General features: G+C 38.5%; 1 protein-coding gene across 2 annotated transcripts in view; it reads left to right on the top strand.

Moving 5' to 3' along the window:
- The window catches only part of GSK3B (glycogen synthase kinase 3 beta), a 150,643-nt gene that overhangs the window by 49,888 nt on the left and 81,098 nt on the right, over window positions 1–19,657 (top strand). For both annotated transcript variants that reach the window (XM_014888881.2, XM_014888883.2), the window contains exon 2: window positions 6,265–6,458. In XM_014888881.2, the coding sequence (XP_014744367.1) occupies window positions 6,265–6,458 (194 nt within the window). The remainder of the gene's footprint in view (window positions 1–6,264; window positions 6,459–19,657) is intronic.

Genomic DNA, 19,657 nt, shown 5'->3' with positions numbered 1-19,657 from the left:
GGAACAAGTTGCCCAGAGAAGTTGTGGATGCCCCATCCCTGAAAGTGTTCAAGGCCAGACTGTATGGGACTTAGAATAGCCTGGTCAAGTGGAGGTTCACTGCTGATGCTTGAGGGGGGGTGGAACTGGATGAGCTTTAAGGTCCCTTCAAACCCAAACCATTCTATGATTCTGTATGGTTCTAGGATTTTTTTATCTTGTAATGTAGTCTTGTCTTGTAGTGTAGGAGACTACATTCATGCAGTCCACTGATGAAGAAAGGAAGTTGTCTAGTAAAATGGTTCATAAATACCATTTTAATACTTTCTTCTCTGTCCTGACTCATAATAATTAGCTCTTTGTGAAATTAACTTTTTATAAACGTAGGAAAAATTAATTAGAAAAAGAAAAATTAGTAGAGATTTCTACTGCTGACAGTGTCTTTCCTCAAGCATACATTGGCCACGTTAGAGTCTTTCAGAGCAGCTGCTGACCTCCTTTCACATGCCATGAACATCTAAGAAATCAGATGCTTTATTCCATAGCCTTATCTGACGATCAGCACCAGGTTCTAGCAGATAGCTCAAGAAACGTTTTCTCTTAAAACATTTGTTTCACCAAGTAGTCAGATCTTTTGACCGTCCAATAATCTGTGACTGAGAAGAGCCACTGTAGTTCTGATAAACTTCCATCCCCCTCTGGTTGCTCATTTCTTTCTAGATGGTTGTGTCAGCTGTTGGTTGTAATCTAATCCCATCGGCAGGGGCTGGATCCAGTCGTGTCAGGTTTCTATGGAAGTGACTCCTTGACTGTATTGAGCATTGAGCAAATTAAGATGAAACAGTGCAGCGAAGCCTTATGAAGGGGAGGAGCAGTCAAGTAAGTGGCTTAATATTGAGCCATACCTTAATAGGGAGGTGACACTGAAATTTGAAACAAGTCAGTGAAGATATTTAAGAGAACACAGTTATGTGACCTCAGACATTGTACAGAGTGTGCTGTAGGTCGGTGAAGTTTTCTTTTAGAAAACAACATAAATAATATCTAATGGAAAAGCCCATGAGCATGCTGGTGAGGAGGAATGTAACAGCTGGAGGAGAGAAGCAAGAGGAAATAGGTAAAGTCAAAAGAGAGGAAAAAGTGGAGTTTGTAGACAGTGCAAAGGATCAAGGTTGCATTTGAAGTAGGAATAAAGTTCCTGTAATCATTGTACTAATACATTGTTTCTTCACTTCAACTGTAAAAAACACATGGAAGAGGAGGAAGAAGGCACACATATATAGTTGAGAGGAAGAAAAGGAATCTTAAATCTCTGTCTGCACATTAAAGTGTGCTTTTACTGCTCAGTCAGACACTAAGCAGCTAAAGGGATGTAGGACAGACATAGTTTTGGACTTTCTCCAGGCCAGTTCAGTAGAAGGAGTGTGTGGGTGATCAATAGCAAAGGATGCTTTTCATAGTTCCTGAGGACTGAAGTGAATTTTATTGAATGACACCTCATTTGGCACGGGACAAAAGTATACATGCAGTGCAGTTACAGATGGTCACCGTTGAGCTGAATAGTAGGAATCTGCAGCTGGTAGGGTATATATGTGACAAAATGCTTGCCCAATAGCAGGATCACTAATCTCACCTGGGTAAAAATATAAACATCTTCCACCATGTTTGTTTCTGTTTTCTTTTTTGAGATTGCAAAATAGGGTTGCAGCTTGCACTGATGGCTGCAGTCTTCTAAGTGGAGTATGCTCATTTCTTTCCACAAACTGATGAGTATTCTCTGCTTTCTACAGTGCTTTCACTGATTTTACCTAATGCTGGTGATTTATCCCATGTTGTCATGATGTGCTAAAGGTAGAAAGTGAACTAGATCAATCGGAACACTTGGAAATTGAAATGTCTGGATTTTATTTTCAATTTCACATCAGAATTGTGGAAAAAACCCTTCATCAAAAAATCTCAATCCCCAAATACCACATCATGGATGTTAAACATCAGTACTGTGTGAGGAAATGCTTTAAGGGTTTCTGTTGGAGTCTGTAATCAAAGGTCTCTCTGAAGAATTCAGAGAGAAATCAGCGTGCAGGGATTGAATTAAAACTTTTGGATGGATTAAAGTATTTTAAGCCACTCACACATAAAGCAGAGGTGTAAATTTAAGTTTTAGCATAAGCAAGCAAGTAAGTAAGTAAAATGAGTTTTAAGTGCTTTTTGTGAGTGAAAGGTCTTAGATAGAAGTGCAAGTTTTAGTGAAGGTTAAAAAACATAGTCTTAGATACCAGTGTATCCGTGGAGGCTCCGGGAACATAGTTTTAGACATAATAAAACTACAGGAAGAATATTGCTTACATTTTTCAGGTAGAACAAGACAGACCATATGTGCAGTTTATACATAACCTGGCGTGTTGAGAAACTAGAATTCTAATAGGTTAAGAGGTGGTTCGAGTTTGTGTCTTAGCTTGTTTAGAAGTTTCTATATAAGAACATGCATTAGGGAGAGCTGGTTCTTTTTGCCGTGTGCTTTTTGCCATTTGCTTTTGTTCCTGCTCTCTGGCCGCCATCATCAGCACCTAAAAAAGAAGACTGGAGCTGCAGCAACGTCGGCTCTGCTAGGACCTCCGGGAGCAGCTTCTGCTTCTATTTGAGACTCTATACCAAAACTTAGCATGGACTTTACCATCTGTAACTTTTGCTTTGAGACTGATGTGCTTCTGCAGTAAAAAATTTTATGGCAACTATTAGCTGCTTGGCTCATTAAAGAAGACAACTTGACAAATGGTGCTGAGAGCACCAGAGATTTAACCCAGCAGGTTTCTATGAAACATACCAAGTGCAAGTACAAGTGTATTGTAGTGTGATAACTATTTTATGCTTCTACCCTGGATGTTATAAAGCTGGTTGGCATAGATGATGGTTATATAGTCACATGAATTTGCTTTTTGGTTACAGTAAAGCAGTCATATTGCTGTCGGCCCTAGAAAGCAGCAGCTTCTGGGCATGTACTAGTGATGCTTTTCATGTGAGCTGTGCTATTTAGTCCTTCCTTCTTTAATTTTTCTATTTAATGTCCTAGTTCTGTTGTGGATTTTACAGTCAAAGGTGTCAAGGGTATTCAGTGTTTGGCAGTGCCTGCCTATCCACTGGGGACACGGAGTTTGACAATCCTAAACAAAATAAGAGGTGAAGGGAATGAGATGAGAACTGTCTAGGTTTCTCTTTAAGAGTTGCTGTATAATGCTTCTTGGTGTTTGCTGTTAGGAATCTGTTTGGAGGTACTGAAGATTGCTAGACAGGGCTATTTCCTCTCTGCTATCTTCCATCGTGCTGAGGCTAAACCCAGCATTTCTGAAAGCTGTTAAGTAAACTCCTTTATGGGCTGCTTGGCAGGCAAGTTGGCGCTTGCTGTCCAGACAATTAAAACTGGATAACCATTCTGAACTATGTATCATCTTGTGAGCGGTACTTTAAATCTGTGTAGTGCAAGGAGTTGCAAAACAGGCTTGCGGTCTCTGGATGTTGCCACCATACAAACACATTATTTATGTACTTGGAGCAGCAGTGGGATGCTTTATTGTTGGAGGTCAAAGCTGTCAAGGGTACAAGGTGAATTTTATGCCTGTAGTCCTTTCAGGTTCAACAATACTGAACTAGAATGTAACTGAAACTCTAACAGGCTTAAAGATTGGAGTCCTTATGGTGTGTTTTGTGGATGGTTTGCAAAAACTAGTTTCCTGAAAACAGAAAGCTGGGAGAAAGCTCTATGAGGCTTAATGCTCTCTAAATTCTGGTAAAGAAACAAAGTAATTCTTGGTGTGGTGTTTAACTAAGCTCTGATTTCAGAAAGTTTAGTTAGGAGCCCTTTTCCTGTGGACTTAAAGGAAAGTGTCTAAAGGTGACTGGTTTGTCATTTGACCTGTGAAAAGTTGGCTGGATGGCTGCAGCTTGTGGGCTGCACATTGGAACAAAACATTTGAAGTGGCCTGAAATTCAGGGTTTGCTTTTGTGGACAAGGAAGCTTTTGAGAGAATTGCAGCTCTGAAGAAAGTCCTTAGAGCAGATTTCTTGATATCAGATGCTACTAAAGGGACAATCATTTTTATCTCTAATAGTTCATTAGTCTTGATTTTTGGAAAATTGGAGAATAAAACTCATTAACAATAATCTCAATACTCTGATCTAGTGAACTCTGCCAAAAAGAAAAAAAAAATTGCCCCTCAAAATTGAGCAGATAGGGGATTTACCTTTTATTTGATGCGGATTGCTGTAGTAAAGCACATTTAACTTATTTGTATATTTGATGAGTTAGAATGCTAATCATAGAATAGTTGGGCAAATAAAATGCATCGCTGCTATGAGAGTTACACTTTGAGCTTGTTTACAATAAAAACCACAAAACATTTCTTTGTATTTGTGGCTTCCTTCCTTTTATTTTTTGCAGTTACCAAAGAGGAGAGTGAATTCTCCATGAAGCTAGTATGCTTCTGTTTATGCTTCTCTCTCTCTCTCCCTGTAAGACATTCATCTGTCTAGTGTTCCTTTCTACCCCCTGCCCCATTTTCTCTGCAAATTTATAAATCTGCATCTCAGCTTCTCATGGCTATTAGGCAGAAGGGCTATACCTACTCTGTATTGCTTGGCAAGTAATCGGCACCCTTAGCACGAATGTACTTTATTTATATTTGATTTGTTAATTCGTTTCATGGAGTAGTTGTAATAAAACGATACAATTTGTAAGAACCTTAAAGGCAACATAGGAGATGGATAGTAGTTAATGTGGATTTTTCAGGAGGAAATTATGTCAAGCCACCTTCTTTTTTTCTGAATCTTCTAAGTGCAGAAGTAGTAGTAGATCTGGGCATTTTGACTGAAGTTTTCAAACTAATTTTCTCATGAGAAATCTAGAAAAACAATGGACTATGGGAAATCCCATGAAAGGCATACAAAATGATTTGATTATTTTGTCTGAGCATAACAGACGGTTCAAGAAAAAACAGGATGAGCTATTCTATGGGTTTTTGCAGGGCTTTTAGACAATCTAATAGGATTCACCAGTTTTCACCAATTTCTTAGGTAAATTTCATGTAGCATCAGGAAATGGATCTCTGGGTAGTGACTGTGTTTGGAGGATGTGATAAGCTGGCAAGAGAGTTCAGTAACCTTGGATGCAGTTCAGTCGGGACAAATGCAGAATATTAGGCTTTGATAAGAGCGATCAGGTGTGTAAGTGGAAAGTGGCTGAGGATTGGACAGGCAGCAGCTCTGCAGAGGAGAGTTTGGTACACAAGATGATCATGAGGTTGCAGCATTGCACAAGCTGCAAACATTGTGCTGGGCTGTACAAACAAATGTGTTTTAAGTCGGACACAAGGAGTTGCCTGCATGTTGGGTAGAGATGAGATAAGCTTCCTTTTCAGAGTCTGTTTTTAGGTAGATGATAGTGGCTTGCGTCTTTTGGTGGGAAAGCAGCTGGGAAAATGCCAGTAAAACCTACTGCTGTTGCATCTGTGCCAAAGCACATTCAGCTGTGCAGCTTCCACTGCGATCTTGCATCCTGAGCACTGTCCCTGGCTGTGTTCTGATTCATCTTGAGATATCAGCCAAGTGCCTGCTGTTGTCATCCCTCTCCCCCTTCTTCCCCTGCCCCAGCAAGTGCCTCCCTTCTTTGTAAGGAAGTCCAGGCATGGAAGAAGGGAGGAACAGGGCTGTGCCATGTGGTTCAGCCTAGGTTTTGCTTAAGGTGCACACAGCCAGGTTTGACAAAGGTTAAGATTCCTAGTGCTGCAAGCTGAAGCTTTACATGTGGGTGGATTTGTAGAAAACTTAAAGTGCTCCTGGTTTTTGTTGCTAGATAAATGCCTGTAAAGATCAGAGTGCTGATCTGAGCTCATACTGGCAGTTTGGTTTCTTCAATTATAGGAAAAATATGGGAAAATGTTTCATTTTGATAATGCAAACAACACTGTGTTTAATATCACTTACTTGATAATCAGATGTAGGGATAAATACTTGGCTTCTTTTTGCATTACATTTTGTTGCTCAATTATTTGCTTCTGGAGAGCAAATTTTTGTTAGCAATAATCTAAATGAAAAATTGTCACCACTTAATATATATTGGTAAAAAACATGCTCAGTTTCCTTTGCATTTTGTCAGAGGTTTTGTATTTTTCTCTACAATATTGAAGTCCATATGCTGATCTAAATCTTTGTCTTACCCGTCTGTGTTTTAGTCTTGTTGTTCATCTTGTCTATGCATGTATTTTGATTATTTGTGCATCTCTTGCTTTGCAGGAGACAAAGATGGCAGCAAAGTGACTACAGTAGTGGCAACTCCTGGACAAGGTCCGGACCGACCACAAGAAGTCAGCTACACAGACACCAAGGTGATTGGAAATGGATCTTTTGGTGTTGTGTATCAAGCCAAACTCTGTGATTCAGGAGAGCTTGTGGCCATTAAGAAAGTCCTGCAGGATAAAAGATTTAAGGTGAGCCTATGCCTAAGTTCATAGTATTTTCATTAATGTTATCTCCTTTTCCATGTCTTTGATGGCAGTGTTTTTGTTTTTCTTAATTTATTTTCGTTGGAGCACATAAATACACATAAAAATTTTTGGGACTAAAGATTAAACAGATGGCTTATGATAAAGCAGTAGTTTAATTAGAAAACCAGTGAGTTGCTATGATTATTCATATTAGTGCAAATCAGGAAGCTAAGAATCCTGATTTGATGTACTGTTTCCAAGTTGCAGATCAGATTTCCCAGACAGTGAGCTGTGAAAACAAGGGACAGCCTTGTCTTAAGGTTACTTTTTTCTAGCAAAACTCTTCTCCAATCATTAGTAATTAAACTGCTGGAAGGAACAGAAGCCTTTGCTCTTAGCTGCTGCACCTATAAAGTTGAAGGCTATATTTGAGTAAATCAGAAATTGTGAAAGCCAAGCAAGAAGATAACAAATACTGAGCCCAGGGCAGTTTGGCCTGAAGATCACTTACTTCTCTTGTTACCTGATTTGTAAGTGTGTTGGTGATTTTAATAGGCTAGTCATCCTTAATTCTAAACAAGTAGCCTTCCACGGAGGAATCTTTTTATTAACGATTTTTAAACCAAATAAAAGTTAAGAACCATAAGCCACCTCATCACTTCTGTTAGTCCTCAGCTTGATACTTAATGTGCTTGACTGCTTTCCCTTATAGCCAGGTGGCCTGCAGATCAACTTGTGCAAGCAGTGCATGATAGCAGAGATACTGGTTTTAACATTTCTGGTTTTCACAGTAAGACCTCATGCACAGCTAGTTTCACTGGTAATGTTTGTCATTTGTGTCCTTTTTTGGTAGAAAAAAGCATTGTTTTGAGGTGTTTCAAAGGCATTAGTGAATGTCTTCTCCTCAAGTCTTCAAATTGATGCTATCACTGCAGGCATCAGCATATCACAGATGCATTAGTTGAAAAATGGGAAAGATACATTTAAAGTAATGCAGAATCGTTTACTTCTAATTGAGGAAGGCATATAAAGTTCTCACATAGTGCTTATATCTGAGTTATTTCTGGACTGTATTATGGGTTGAAGGTAATTAGTACTTGGGAAGCATGAAATATGATGTAAGAATGCCTTATTTTAGGAGAATAAAGAAGAGGTGAAACAGAAAAGGAAAAACAAATTCTAAACCTAGTACTTAAAAGGAGCTTTTTTGGTCTCTTCCCATTGCATAGGTTTAAGGGGGAGGGTTGGGATCTTTCCTATACCCTGTCATGCTTGGTAGATGTCAGCTAGTTCTTTTGACAAGAATCTTTTATTTCTTTAGTCTTGTAACTCTGGAGTTTTGCAGTGTGTAATATGAAAACTTGGCCAAGCATTTTAGTTCCTGACCGTCAGATATTAATAGTTTGTGGCATCTAACTTTTTTAAAAAATTAGTTTTTCTTGGACATCTAGAGTAAAATGTTGGTCTTTGATTGCTTTTTGTTTTGGTAGTTGGTTCAGTGACATTTTGTTATCTGGCTATGTATCTTTATTTTGGAGTGTTTCTTTAAGTGATGAAAAATTACATCTCTTGAATAGAAGCCCTTTCTTTGTTAAAGCAAAACAGCTAAACTGAAAAGCTAAGTAGGGTGTTTCCAGTTTGGACTCTAAATTAATTGTCTACATTTGATAATACAAGCTGAGAACATCCAATACCTGGAAGTCTCAATATCTCTAAACCAGGTATAGTTAGTGGTTGACTCCATGTGTAGGTTTGCAGTTAGATAGCATTAATTTAAAAATACTTCCATAAACCTCTTTATTTGTATGGATCACATATGCAGTAGTACCCAAGTTACGTATTTTTTCATATTGTTATCACAAACTTCTCTCCTAGCTGCACAGCATCATCTACCTTTGGTCTGAGCTCCCTAGTTTTTCCCATTGTTTGTCAGTTTAGTCCTTCCATTCCTTTCACATTCTGATCTAGAAGTGTATGCTATTTTGGCAGGAGGTAAAAATTCTTGCAGGCTGGATGGAAGCCTCTGCCTGGACAGATTTTGAACTTAGACAGATTTATCTTATATTAAGAATAGCAAACAATTACTTCAGGGTGTGCCACTCTTTGGGAATGCCTGATCTAGGCAGTAAATGCAGGACCACATAATTTACCAGTTAAAGAGGGAACTTTGAAAGTCTGTTGGCTGAATGGTTCGAGTGCACTGTAGGAGCAGACCAGCTCTCGTGTTCAGAGAGCTGAGCTGTGGGTGCAGCTCATCTGGGCTGTTGCCATACTTGCTTGGCTGCTCGAGTCCAGATCTAAGGCCTGGTCAGGGGACTTCCTTAAGGAAATCTGCCACTCCCTTCTCATTAATACATACTCCCAATTCAGCAATTATTGAGGGGGAAAAGTCAATCTTACTGTAGGCAGCCAAACGTGATGATAGCTTGCTTGATTTTTTTATCGCTTTCTGAAGGAAGAGAGGAGGGGACACTTTAGAAATACCAGTCTGCTCTGATCCCAGTGGTGGATAAGCAACAAGAGGAAAGTAATGTATGAAAGTTGCTTCCTGATACTTGAATCATGAATGAAATTTTCTGCTTTATGCTTCTGGCTGGTGCGTTCTTATCCCTGTGGTTGTCTATTGTGATGTATTTGCCTTGGTACATGTGTACTTGGTACAAGTATAATTCCTTAGTCATGATTTCTTCAAAAAATGCTTTGAGAAGAGCCAGCAGATAGTCTTGAAACTGAAAGGACGTGATTCAGAAATTTTAGGAAGTCCCAAGAGAGTGTAACTTCTGGGCTCTTGCTGCATTTTGTGAATGTGGAGAGCAGTTATTGTGTTGGTTTGGAATATGCGCCTCAGTTGCCAATTTTAGATCTCTGTCAGGCAGCTGAGATGCTTTTTTCCAGGTTTAAAGCTAGCTTGAAAGCTGCAATTACCAGAGAGGGGTTGCCTTTTTTTCTTTTTTCCTTTTCCATTGCTATGACAACTCAGCCTCCCAGCATCGGTCAGATCAGAACGAAGTTGAATGTTAAGTCAGTGCTGAAGAGTTGAGTCTTACAGTTTCTGTGATGGTAAAGATAGTTTGCAATGCTCCTTCTTTCTACTCCCTCATTGCAGTTCAGTGGTTCTTCAGTTTGACATTGCAGTTCCTGCATGCCTGTGCTTTAAACGAGATCTCTGAATTGTTCTGGATTTTAGAATGTGTGTGTCTAGAGTTCAGCTTTATGTACAGCAATAGTATTTGTAGGAATAGTAGTAAGTCATTGAAGGGAATAAATAAAGTACCACCTAGAGATTTATGCTTAATTTCAGTTTGTAGTTCTGCCTTCAGGAAACTAGTTCTCCATAATAAGTGTGAGGAATTAAATAATGTCATTTTGGGCAATTACCCAATACTTAAATGAGTAATTCACAAACTATGTTCTGTTTGTCATTAATCTGTGAAATTATTTATTTGTTTAATTAACTAACTCTTATGGAAGTTATATTTTTGGAGTGGTGGGTTTTGGATTTTGTTTTCAGTTAAAAGTTTAGCAGCAGTGAGAGGGATGGTTCTCTTTGAAAAATAGTGTAAGGCAGCTGTACATAAACTTCGGGGCCAAAGTGCTTTCAAATGGCAAAATTTCCAAAAGACAATGATGTGGCTTTCACAGATCTATACTGTGTTTCTGCTTCTATCCCACAAATGCATAATAATAGGTTCTTATGCAAAGCATCAATAGGTGGATTTAAAAGATTCATAGTATTTTCAATTATTTTCATCCATGTGTTAGTGTAGGCCCTCAAGTCACACAGCCTAATTGTGATGCTTGAAAAGAAAATACTGGTAGCATAAAAATTCTTGGTCTGCCTTAGTGCTAGCATTTTCATTGGAATATTCTTCAGATTAAGTCTGTCATGTTGCTGTCTAATCGTGCGAAAACCAATAATAAGCAAAGTGATCTGTTAGTATTAATAGTTATTTTTTATTTCTGTCATTCCATTAAGGTTTTTAAGAAATATTAATAGAGTGAATGTGTGCATTGCTAGAAATATTTCACAGCTGACTGAGAATAAGTAGTTAAATTTCTTGTATCTGAATTGCAGTACTTGGTGTTTCTGCTTTTAGCACTGGGCTATTGAAATCTAAGTGATGAAGAGAGTTTGTACTCCTGCACCTTTTCAAAACAGTCTAGATTGGGCATCACATTTCTTGTTAATGGCTCACACAGACATAAAGGATGCAGCAAGAGAAAGCCAAATTCTGTAACGGGAACCATTCATGCCATCCAGTCTGTCAAATCATTAAGGGACTGCCTTGGTTTAGCCATCCAACCGTGTGTGGCCTTGACTTAGTTGCCTGAATTATTTAAATATGCAGATTTTCTGTAGTGTGAGAGGATGTCAAACTAGGGCCCTGATGGTCCATAAATGTGAAGCACTGCATTGCTAAAGCTGAGGCCACTGAATAGTAGGCAGTGCTCTTTCCTATTTTTAGTTATGGAAGGAATAGATGTTGTGAGTATTTGCATATTTAATGTTTCTTTGTTTTGGTTTGGGGTTTTTTTGTTGTGTTTTGATCTTTTTTTGTTTGTTTGGGTTTTTTGTTGTTGTTTTTTGTTTGTTTGGGTTTTTTAATATGTAAAGTCTTAGTGTTAATTTGAGCCTTAAAGCCCGATAAAGCAGCAGGATGGAAAAATAAGTCTGTGTTGAGGTTCTGGTTTCTTTCTTTCTCAGCTGGTGTGTGTACTTCTGTGAGCTGCTTGAAATGCTACTGAAAGCAGCAGCTTTCCTTCAGTTCCTGCCTCAGATACATCAAGCTGCTTAGTATAAAAGGATCCTTTTTGAAGTAGCCCATATCTGCTGTTTGTGTTAACTTATTTACAACAACTTTGATCATAGCAGCTCCCATGAAAAATGTAAAACCACAAGGAAGAATTTCCATTGAAAAATTACTAGGTGTTTAGGTTTTCAAGTTCTGTTAACTTTTCAAGAGACTTTTCTCTTTAAAGCATTCAGAAATCTAAAGCTGGCCCATTTTTTTCATATTAGGTTTTGTGTCTCTGCTTATGGTTGAAGGTATAATTCTGTAAATATGCATATGAAAAAGTGGATCTGTTAATTAATGATTTGCATCTTTTACTCTCAGAATCTCAGTGGTTAACAGACCACTGTGAGAATATGACTTCAAATTGGGTTGCATTAGTTCCACTTAATCTGATTTCCCCCTAGCTTGTTTCTTAGCTCTTGGTTATACATAGCCAGTGAAGATGCAACAGATAGTAGCATTACACTGGAAGAAAAGGCTTCATTTCAGGGAACTTCAGTCTGTTAAGGCCACTGTTGGTGTATCTGAGCTGTTTTGAGGAGGGATGTACCCAAGTTACTCTGGTAACCTGACTGAAAGAAGAGTTAAAACAAGTTTTGTTTTGCAGTCTGTAAGCTTGTGCTATGGATAGTCATGTCTATATAGTGACAAGCAGACAGGAGTTTGACACCCAGCCTCTTGATATTTGTTGGGGAACCCAGTTGTAAAGCTTTAAGGGAAGTGGTATCACTGTCTCTTCAGTGCAGGTTTGGTTTCCCTTAGTTAGGTTCAGACAGGATGTGTGCATCATCTTGCTTTTTAATGTTTTAGCAGATCCATCTTCCAGACTCATGAATCGTAGCTTTGTCATGTAATTGTTGAAGGTACAGTTGAAGAGAAGCCATTGTTACTGCTGGATATCTCACAGAAGCCTTGACTCTTTATTTTTATGTTCCTGAGTTGGGGACCCTTTCTTCCAAGCACACAAGTGGATATTGAAGTTATAGAAAAGACCTCCAGGATTGATTCCAACCTTGTACTGATCACCACCTTGTCAGCTAGACCATGGCACTAAGTACCACATCCAGCTGTTTCCTGAACACCTCCAGAGATGGTGACTCCACCACTTTCCCTGGGTAGTCCATTCCAAAGTTTAATAACCATTCTGTGAAAAAATTTCTCCTGATGTCCAGCCTAAACCTCCCTTGGTTCAGCTTGAGACTGTGCCCTCTCATCCTGTTGGTGGTTGCCTGGGAGAAGAGACCAACCCCCACTTAACTACAAACTCCTTTCTGGTAGTTACGGAGGTCACTCTGGATCCTTCTTTTCCCTCCTACTTCACTCCTAGAAGGGAATTGAAAGTTATCACAGAGGTTCAGAATGAACGCTATCTTCATCTTAAGTTAGTGTTTAAAGTCTTGAATACAGTCTAGATGTTGGATTTGCTCTGATGTATTCATGATTATCTTTCACTGTGACCTCTTGTTATCTCTGAACTAAGGACTGAACTTCTTTTTTTAATTGAATCTATGTGGGAGCTAGCTGAGTTCTCTCATATCGCTAAGGATCATTGAATATTCAAACATTAATCTCTAAGGCCTTCTCTTAGAAGAATGCCTTTATTTACTCTATCTCAGTTGATGTGGAATCACCCATGGGTTAAAAAGTCACAAAGGAAAAACATGGTGATGAGAATTAGTAACATTTAAGCACCTTTCTTTTAAATCTTTGAGAACTTGCACATCATAGCTACTTTGAAGATCTGAGGAATAGTGAATCACTGTTCGTAACACTATCATGAAGGTGTTACTCTGTAAATGATACCTTAATTCTATTGTTAAATAGCCAGAAAGAGCACTAGAACAATAGATCTGTCTTCTGACTAATGAGATGGTTTATGTTTGTATCACAGGTGGGGATGGAAGGCTGAAAATACTTTTCAGTGACTTCAGCAAATACTGCAAACATTTGTAAAAGCAGCAGTAGAAAGATAATCACGCCTGATCAAAACTGCCCTTGAATTCCTAGCTGTCCTCATCTAAGGGGATGCAGTCCCTCCTTAAGACTGAGGCTATCAGATAAGATTCCAGAATGGGAGATGCCTGGGCATGTGTTCAGGTTTTTTTTTTCCATCTCCTAAACAGCTGGAGGGCTATGTTTGCTTTCAGAGAGTTTTTTTCTAATCTATGCTTTAACTCTTGTATAGAGGCCAGATTTGTAGCTCTGGTCCAACTTAGTTTAGCCTGATAATGAGAGACATTTACCAAGATAATAGCTTTTCTTACAGCAGTACTTGATCTGGCTGTCTCCTGGAAGCTTATTTGAGCCAATTCATTAGCTGTAATTGCAGTTGCAGTGCCTGTCTGTTCACAGCAACCAAAAAGCCTGGGTAGAGATCTGAATTCTCACTCACAACCGATTTTCTCAAACTTTCCTAATGGGTAAAAAATCTGTTTACCCTTGCTTTTGACGGTCTTTGAAGAAAGCATTGTGTACTGTTCATTGTATCAGCTGTAACCTCCCTGGACATACTTACACACTAGAAGATCTAAGAACGCCAAGAATCATATTCTAACTTTGTATTATTTTGAAGTCTGTATAATAAAATTATTTGTAGGTATGGCTGCTCCTGCAAATGTTTTCAAATCTGACAGCTGAATTGGATGCATAATAACTGTTAATGCAAAATAGGTCTTCAGTTTGGCACATAGGATGAAATGGAGTTTGTGCTATGAGCATTGATTTCAGTTTTCTCCATTTTAGCTGAGGAGTTTGGACTGATAATTAATGTCCATGGAATGCAGTGTCATCCAGCCGCAACTGGCCTAGGAAAGATGAGGAAATGCTCTTCATCTGCAGATGTGGCTTTGTGTGTGTTGAGAAATGTTTCCACACGTTCCCATGTGGAAACCCACATGTTAGTAGGGAAATAGGCCCTAGGAGTGTGTTATTTAAAAAGGGAGGAATCGAAAGAGCTCTTGAGGGTTTTTCTGCTCCTGCCCCATGGATATTTGCATGAGGCTTTTTATAGATCCATGCCACAGTTTAAATGGTGCATTTATTTTGGGTTTTGAGCTTTTCTATTTCCATGAATTTTTCTGTGGTACTCTCTAGACTAGGACCAAGATGGGACTTAACTGACAAAATAGCTATCTTGTTTTATTCTCTCTTCTTGCTCACTTCTAGTGTATAACTTGAGACTAAAATTAAACCTGTCTGTCCTGTGTGAATTTACTGACCAAAAAAAAGAGCCGGATGATACGTTACAATTATAAAAAGTCTTTTGCCCCACTACTTCAGATTACTCATTCAGCTGCTCCAATTATGCTTTGGTTTATTTCTCTTTGTCTCTCAGGTCTTCTAAAGGAAGTGATAGTATATGTCTGACTTTCATAAAATGCATATATTTTTATATAGGCTATGAAATACATATTCTATATGTACATTCCTAAATTAGCTAGAGACTGTTTTGAGAGACACAGGTTAAATGGATGCTATCCTGAATTAATGACATTCAGAGTGGAGAGTGACGTTCAAAAGAATTCCAAACCCATCAAGCTATGGAAATGCAGTTTAAAGCACATAAATAGCTGTAACTCTCCCACATACTGATAGCATATTATAACTGTAAGGGTGTACTGGGACGTTGCAGAATTCTTGATTATGGTCAAATTAAGTTCAGTTTTGAAATATAATTTCCTTTCCTTTGACTTTTTAACATTGCTGCCTCTAAGTGCCTGAGAAGGACTGGCATAGCAAAACGGTAACTCTGCAGGCAATAGGGATAACCTCTCTATTTTATATTTATTAAGCAGTTTTATGTCTGGGTCACACTTGCTACTTAGAGAGAGCCTTGATTATAGCATGGATTTTAGGTCTGTGTAACAACGGTAAAAATTGATTTTAATGTTCTTCATTTTGTAGTGTTTTATGGTGAGATCTTTTGGCAGCCTTTCAGGATCACTACCATAGAGGCTCTATATCTTTGCATTTCTGAGGCTGGGAGATTACAAGATGATTGAGCAGATTTGAGTTCTCGTTCTTATTAAAAATAAAATATTTAATGGCTGACAGTCATAGTGTGGCAATGGAGTTGACTTTCTAAATGTGCAACCAGTGCAAGTGGGGAATTAAGGGCAGTCTTTATTTTGTGAATGGAGCCTGAATTTGGTCATCTAAAAAGTCACAGTAAAATTCCTGAAGTCCTTCTGAAGCTCAGGGATTGACTGTGGTTGACTGTGTATGAGGCTATATCTAAATTCTAAGCTAGTTTTATCTTTTTTTCATTTTGGAGTAGAAGCTGTAATGATCAGGCAGAGAGCAGGATGGTTTAATGCTCTTGAGAGCTTGGGCATCAATACAGGTGTTGGGTGGAAATGGTGTCCCAGGAGGAACCTTCTACCCATGTCGCCTAGTTAGGAAAAAGAGTATTGCATAGAGTATAAATAAGAATTAGCTTGATGGGATGAAAATGGTGCTTTTGAGACTGCTTGGATGTTTGGTGCGTGCAGATAGTTCAAGGCTCTTGGTTGTACCATTATGTATTCTCTTTTGGAAGTCCCACAGCTGAGATTGCCTGGCTATGGAAGATTTAGCATAAACAGTCTTTATACCTAGCGACATTACCTACCTGTGGCTCTTGCTTGCTCTCTTACTTGCTTACTTTGGTGCAACATTCCAGTCTTGGAGCATGATTGGAATATATAATTAAATAATTTGTCTTTGTTTTTTGCCAGGGAACACTGGCTTTTTTTGCCTTTAAAATGGATGGCTGCTAAATCAGGCAGCGGCAAACTCCATGTCCTTTTTGAGCTCGGTATTTGTTATTCAGATATCCTGCTGTGGCAGCTATTACACTTGGTGGGAAAGAAGGGATAACGTATAAAATGCTAGTCATGGAAAGGATAGAAGAGATCCACCTGCTGTTCAGTGGAGGCTTCCTGGATGCAAAGAAGAGGACGGTCTTTTCATTTATGTGTCACCAAGACAGCTCTGCCCTGCCCTCCAGCACTGCGCTGTAGTTCAGCGCTTTTGGCGTTGTTTAAAACCTTTTAATTGAGCTGTAATTGAGTTTTTTTAATTTGTGACTCTTCCTTGAAGAGGATTAACTCAAAGTCAGCAAACAAAATGAGGAAGGTTTAAGTAAATGTGAAAATGTGGGAGTAATTTTTGTTTTCCAGTTGTTTTCTCGAGTAGACCTGACACTATAACCAAAGGGCATGCTCCTGGGAAGTGTTCAGAACTTGGAGAGCCATGTAATGGATAATTGTTTTCTTTGCTGCTAAAGGCACTGCCCATTGCTTCTTGGAAAAGTAGTACCAAGACATGGGAAAATAATAAAAGGAAGCTCTTTTAAATATTTTGCCAAGCATCTAAAGTACAGAGACCGTTCAGGCTGTTGGGCATATTCTAAAATTAGCAATGCTGCCATTCTTTTCGTGTGACTTGGATACTTCCTGGTCCCTGATGACTGAGAAGGTGAGATGTTTGTGACCAGTGGAATTATTTCCAGCCTACACAATACAAAGAATTACTTTTCTTCTACTTTACTTTGCATGTTTTTGAGGAAAGCTTTTTGGGGTTTTTGTTCCACTTTGTTTTTTCCATTACATTTTCTGTCTTCATTATGCAGTGAAATATAGCCCATTTGGAACACTGGAAGATTAAATTTGAAGGATAATGTAGACTGAGGTTTTGTTGGATGACCTAGACTCTCCTGTATGATCTATCAAGGAAATAAAAATGAATCTGATTTTTATTTGAGTGGTTTTGTAAGAGTTGTATCATGTAGTAACCCAAAATAAGAAATATTTCTAGAAAGGTAATGAGAAACTTACTCTATTAAGGAACATTCTAATTACAATCCTTGATGCTTTGGCACAGTGTTGATACTTATTTTAAAATATAATGAGTGAAATCAAAGAAGTGATCATTCAACATTTGTAATGTTTTTTTTGGCCAGGAGCAAAAAAGGGACTCTTCTTTAAGGTGAAATGTGAGGTGTGATGTTTATCATATTTTATCATATGTTACAGACTTTTAACTAAGGAAAAGGCAGTCTGCTTTCTTCAGGGTGGTTTTTTGTTTATGTAGTGCTTAGTACAGTGAACTGAGGTAAGTAATGGAGACTCTTTATATGTGTCATGATGCAAATAAGCAGACTACAGACATCTATATTCTCTAGTTCTTCTAAGAATTGAAGCCAGGTGTAATTGTTGCAGGCCCAACAAAGATGCTCATTTCACATCTTCATTTGTGCTGTTCATTTGAAAGCCTAGCCATGGTGATTGGACTGCTTAGGTCCTGAGCTAACTAGTCAAAATATAAATATCCAGTCTGAATCACTGAAGCATAACTATGCATGTGGAAAACAACAGCTGTATCTAATTTCAGGGTTTTTTTTTAATTTCAAAAATCACCCTTTCAAAAACAGCTCGGTCTTTTCCCTCCTAAGCTTTATCGAGTGATGAAGACAGAATCTGTAAGTTCATGTCTTTCAAAGACTCATCCTCTTTTTCTTCGTTCAAAGATTTGTCCAAGGATCTGCTTATCAGACTGAGTTGGCAGGCCCTTTTGCATTCATCTTCCTTTAATCTCAGCAGGCACATTGAGTCATGAAGGTTGTACCAGGTTTTTTGGGCTTGAGCACAGCATCTCATTTAAACCAGATGAGTTTAACAGTGTAAGCACGTTTATAAATGAGATAATTTGTTGCAGGCTGCTTGATCCCTGAAGTGGGACATTGCAACTTATCTGGGTATTGTAGTGAGACATGAATATTGTTTGCTGTGCTGTCCACCGGTTGCACTTCTTGCAAGTGGACAGAAAAAGGTTTTTCCTTTATTTTTTCCTTTTTAGAGTAAAACTTCATAGTGGATGTTGACATTGCCTGTGGACACTTTAGTGGAAAATTCAGGTTTGCTGTTAAAAAATAGAGGAACCTTTAAAAAGATGTGTTGCTTACTACCATGGGAATTAGTTGTAAGTATGCAGGTGTGGAAATGAGGACATAGCAGTTTGCTACTCCAAAATGTAGTGCATGGGCTAGAGAAGGTTATGGAAGATTCAGTTCAGTATCTTATGTGGATGGACTTGCTTTGTTTTCTGATGCTGGGCAGCTTTGTAAGCACATTTCAAATGAAGTCTGGCAGGCGTAACAGGATGTAATGTAGAGCAGGAGAACTAAGGTGAGCATATATTTCTGAAGAATTCCTTTTTTCTTTGTAGTGCTCTACTGAACATATTTTATAAATAGTGAGCAATTCTGAGTTATAAAATTAGAAGGTGGTAACAACTATAACAACAGATAATAATCTTTGGTTGAGGCAATGGTATTAGAAGCTCTGTAGTTTTTTAAAAAGTAGTTCCATAGTCTTTCTAGGTTAGATTCTTCTAGTAGTGCAACATCACAGTAACCTATATTAGAATTGCCTGTCCTGTGGGACCTGGAGCTTCCATGACTATACTGAATTGATTAACCCTATCTACTTGTCATTTAGATATCTGCAAAAGCAGAAGGATGAGAACATATGAAATGGAAATATTCTTTCCCAATGTGCAGGAAACCACACAGGTTGCTTGGAATCAGCATTTGAAGAGCCACAGCAAATAGTCAAGAACTTGGTACTATCTTCTTTTTTCTTTTGTTTGTTTGTGGGTTTTTTGTTTTTTAATTTTTTTTTTATTATTAAGTCAATATAAGGGCAGGAAAGGACATGATTTGCGGATAGTATGCTGGATTTCCAGGTAGGCAATGACTCTGTTTCTGTAACTGCGTAACAGGCATAAAGGTTATCTGCTTTCATGCAGGGCTAACAGATCTAGTAGGACAAGAAAATAGTATGAGACAGAGGAAATACTAGGGCATGTTGAGGGTTCCCTGGAGTGTTGGAAGCATAAGAGAGTCAGTGTATTCATTGAACAATTTCTGTGGCAGCATGAAGGCTATCAATTAGCAAGAAGGCTAAACAGCGCAAGGACTTATTTGGATTTAAACTGAAGACAGTCTCTTGGAAAGAATCCTCTTTGCTAGTGGAAACAACCTGTACACAGTCCAAAAGCACAATGCCGTGTGCAGGTGGTAGTAGAAAGTCCCTTCCTGGTGGAGCACTGAGCTGTGGCATGCTATCCTGCTGGCTTGTCTGCATGGATCTGTTTGTGGATGATAATGCTGTAGCTGACTTCTTGAGTAGATAATAAACTTGCCAAGAGAAATAAGTATGTCTGAAACCTTTCTGAATTCAGCTGTCCAGTTAAACAATGTAGAAAGTTTTAACTGATTCACCTTTAAAATTTATTTGAATTTTCCTGAATATAAGTATACAGTGAGCACAAGATACAGTGACTCTTGTTTTAACCTAATCTTGTGTGCAGAATGTGTAGGGAGTAATACTGTCTTGCTTACATAAGCAAGATAGGCAGTATCAC

Source organism: Sturnus vulgaris, chromosome 2, assembly GCF_052056855.1.
Source record: "Sturnus vulgaris isolate bStuVul1 chromosome 2, bStuVul1.hap1, whole genome shotgun sequence".
NCBI classification, from domain to species: Eukaryota; Metazoa; Chordata; class Aves; order Passeriformes; family Sturnidae; genus Sturnus; species Sturnus vulgaris.
The sequence above is the reverse complement of the archived record's forward strand: the minus strand, read 5'-3'. Positions and strand labels throughout refer to the sequence as shown.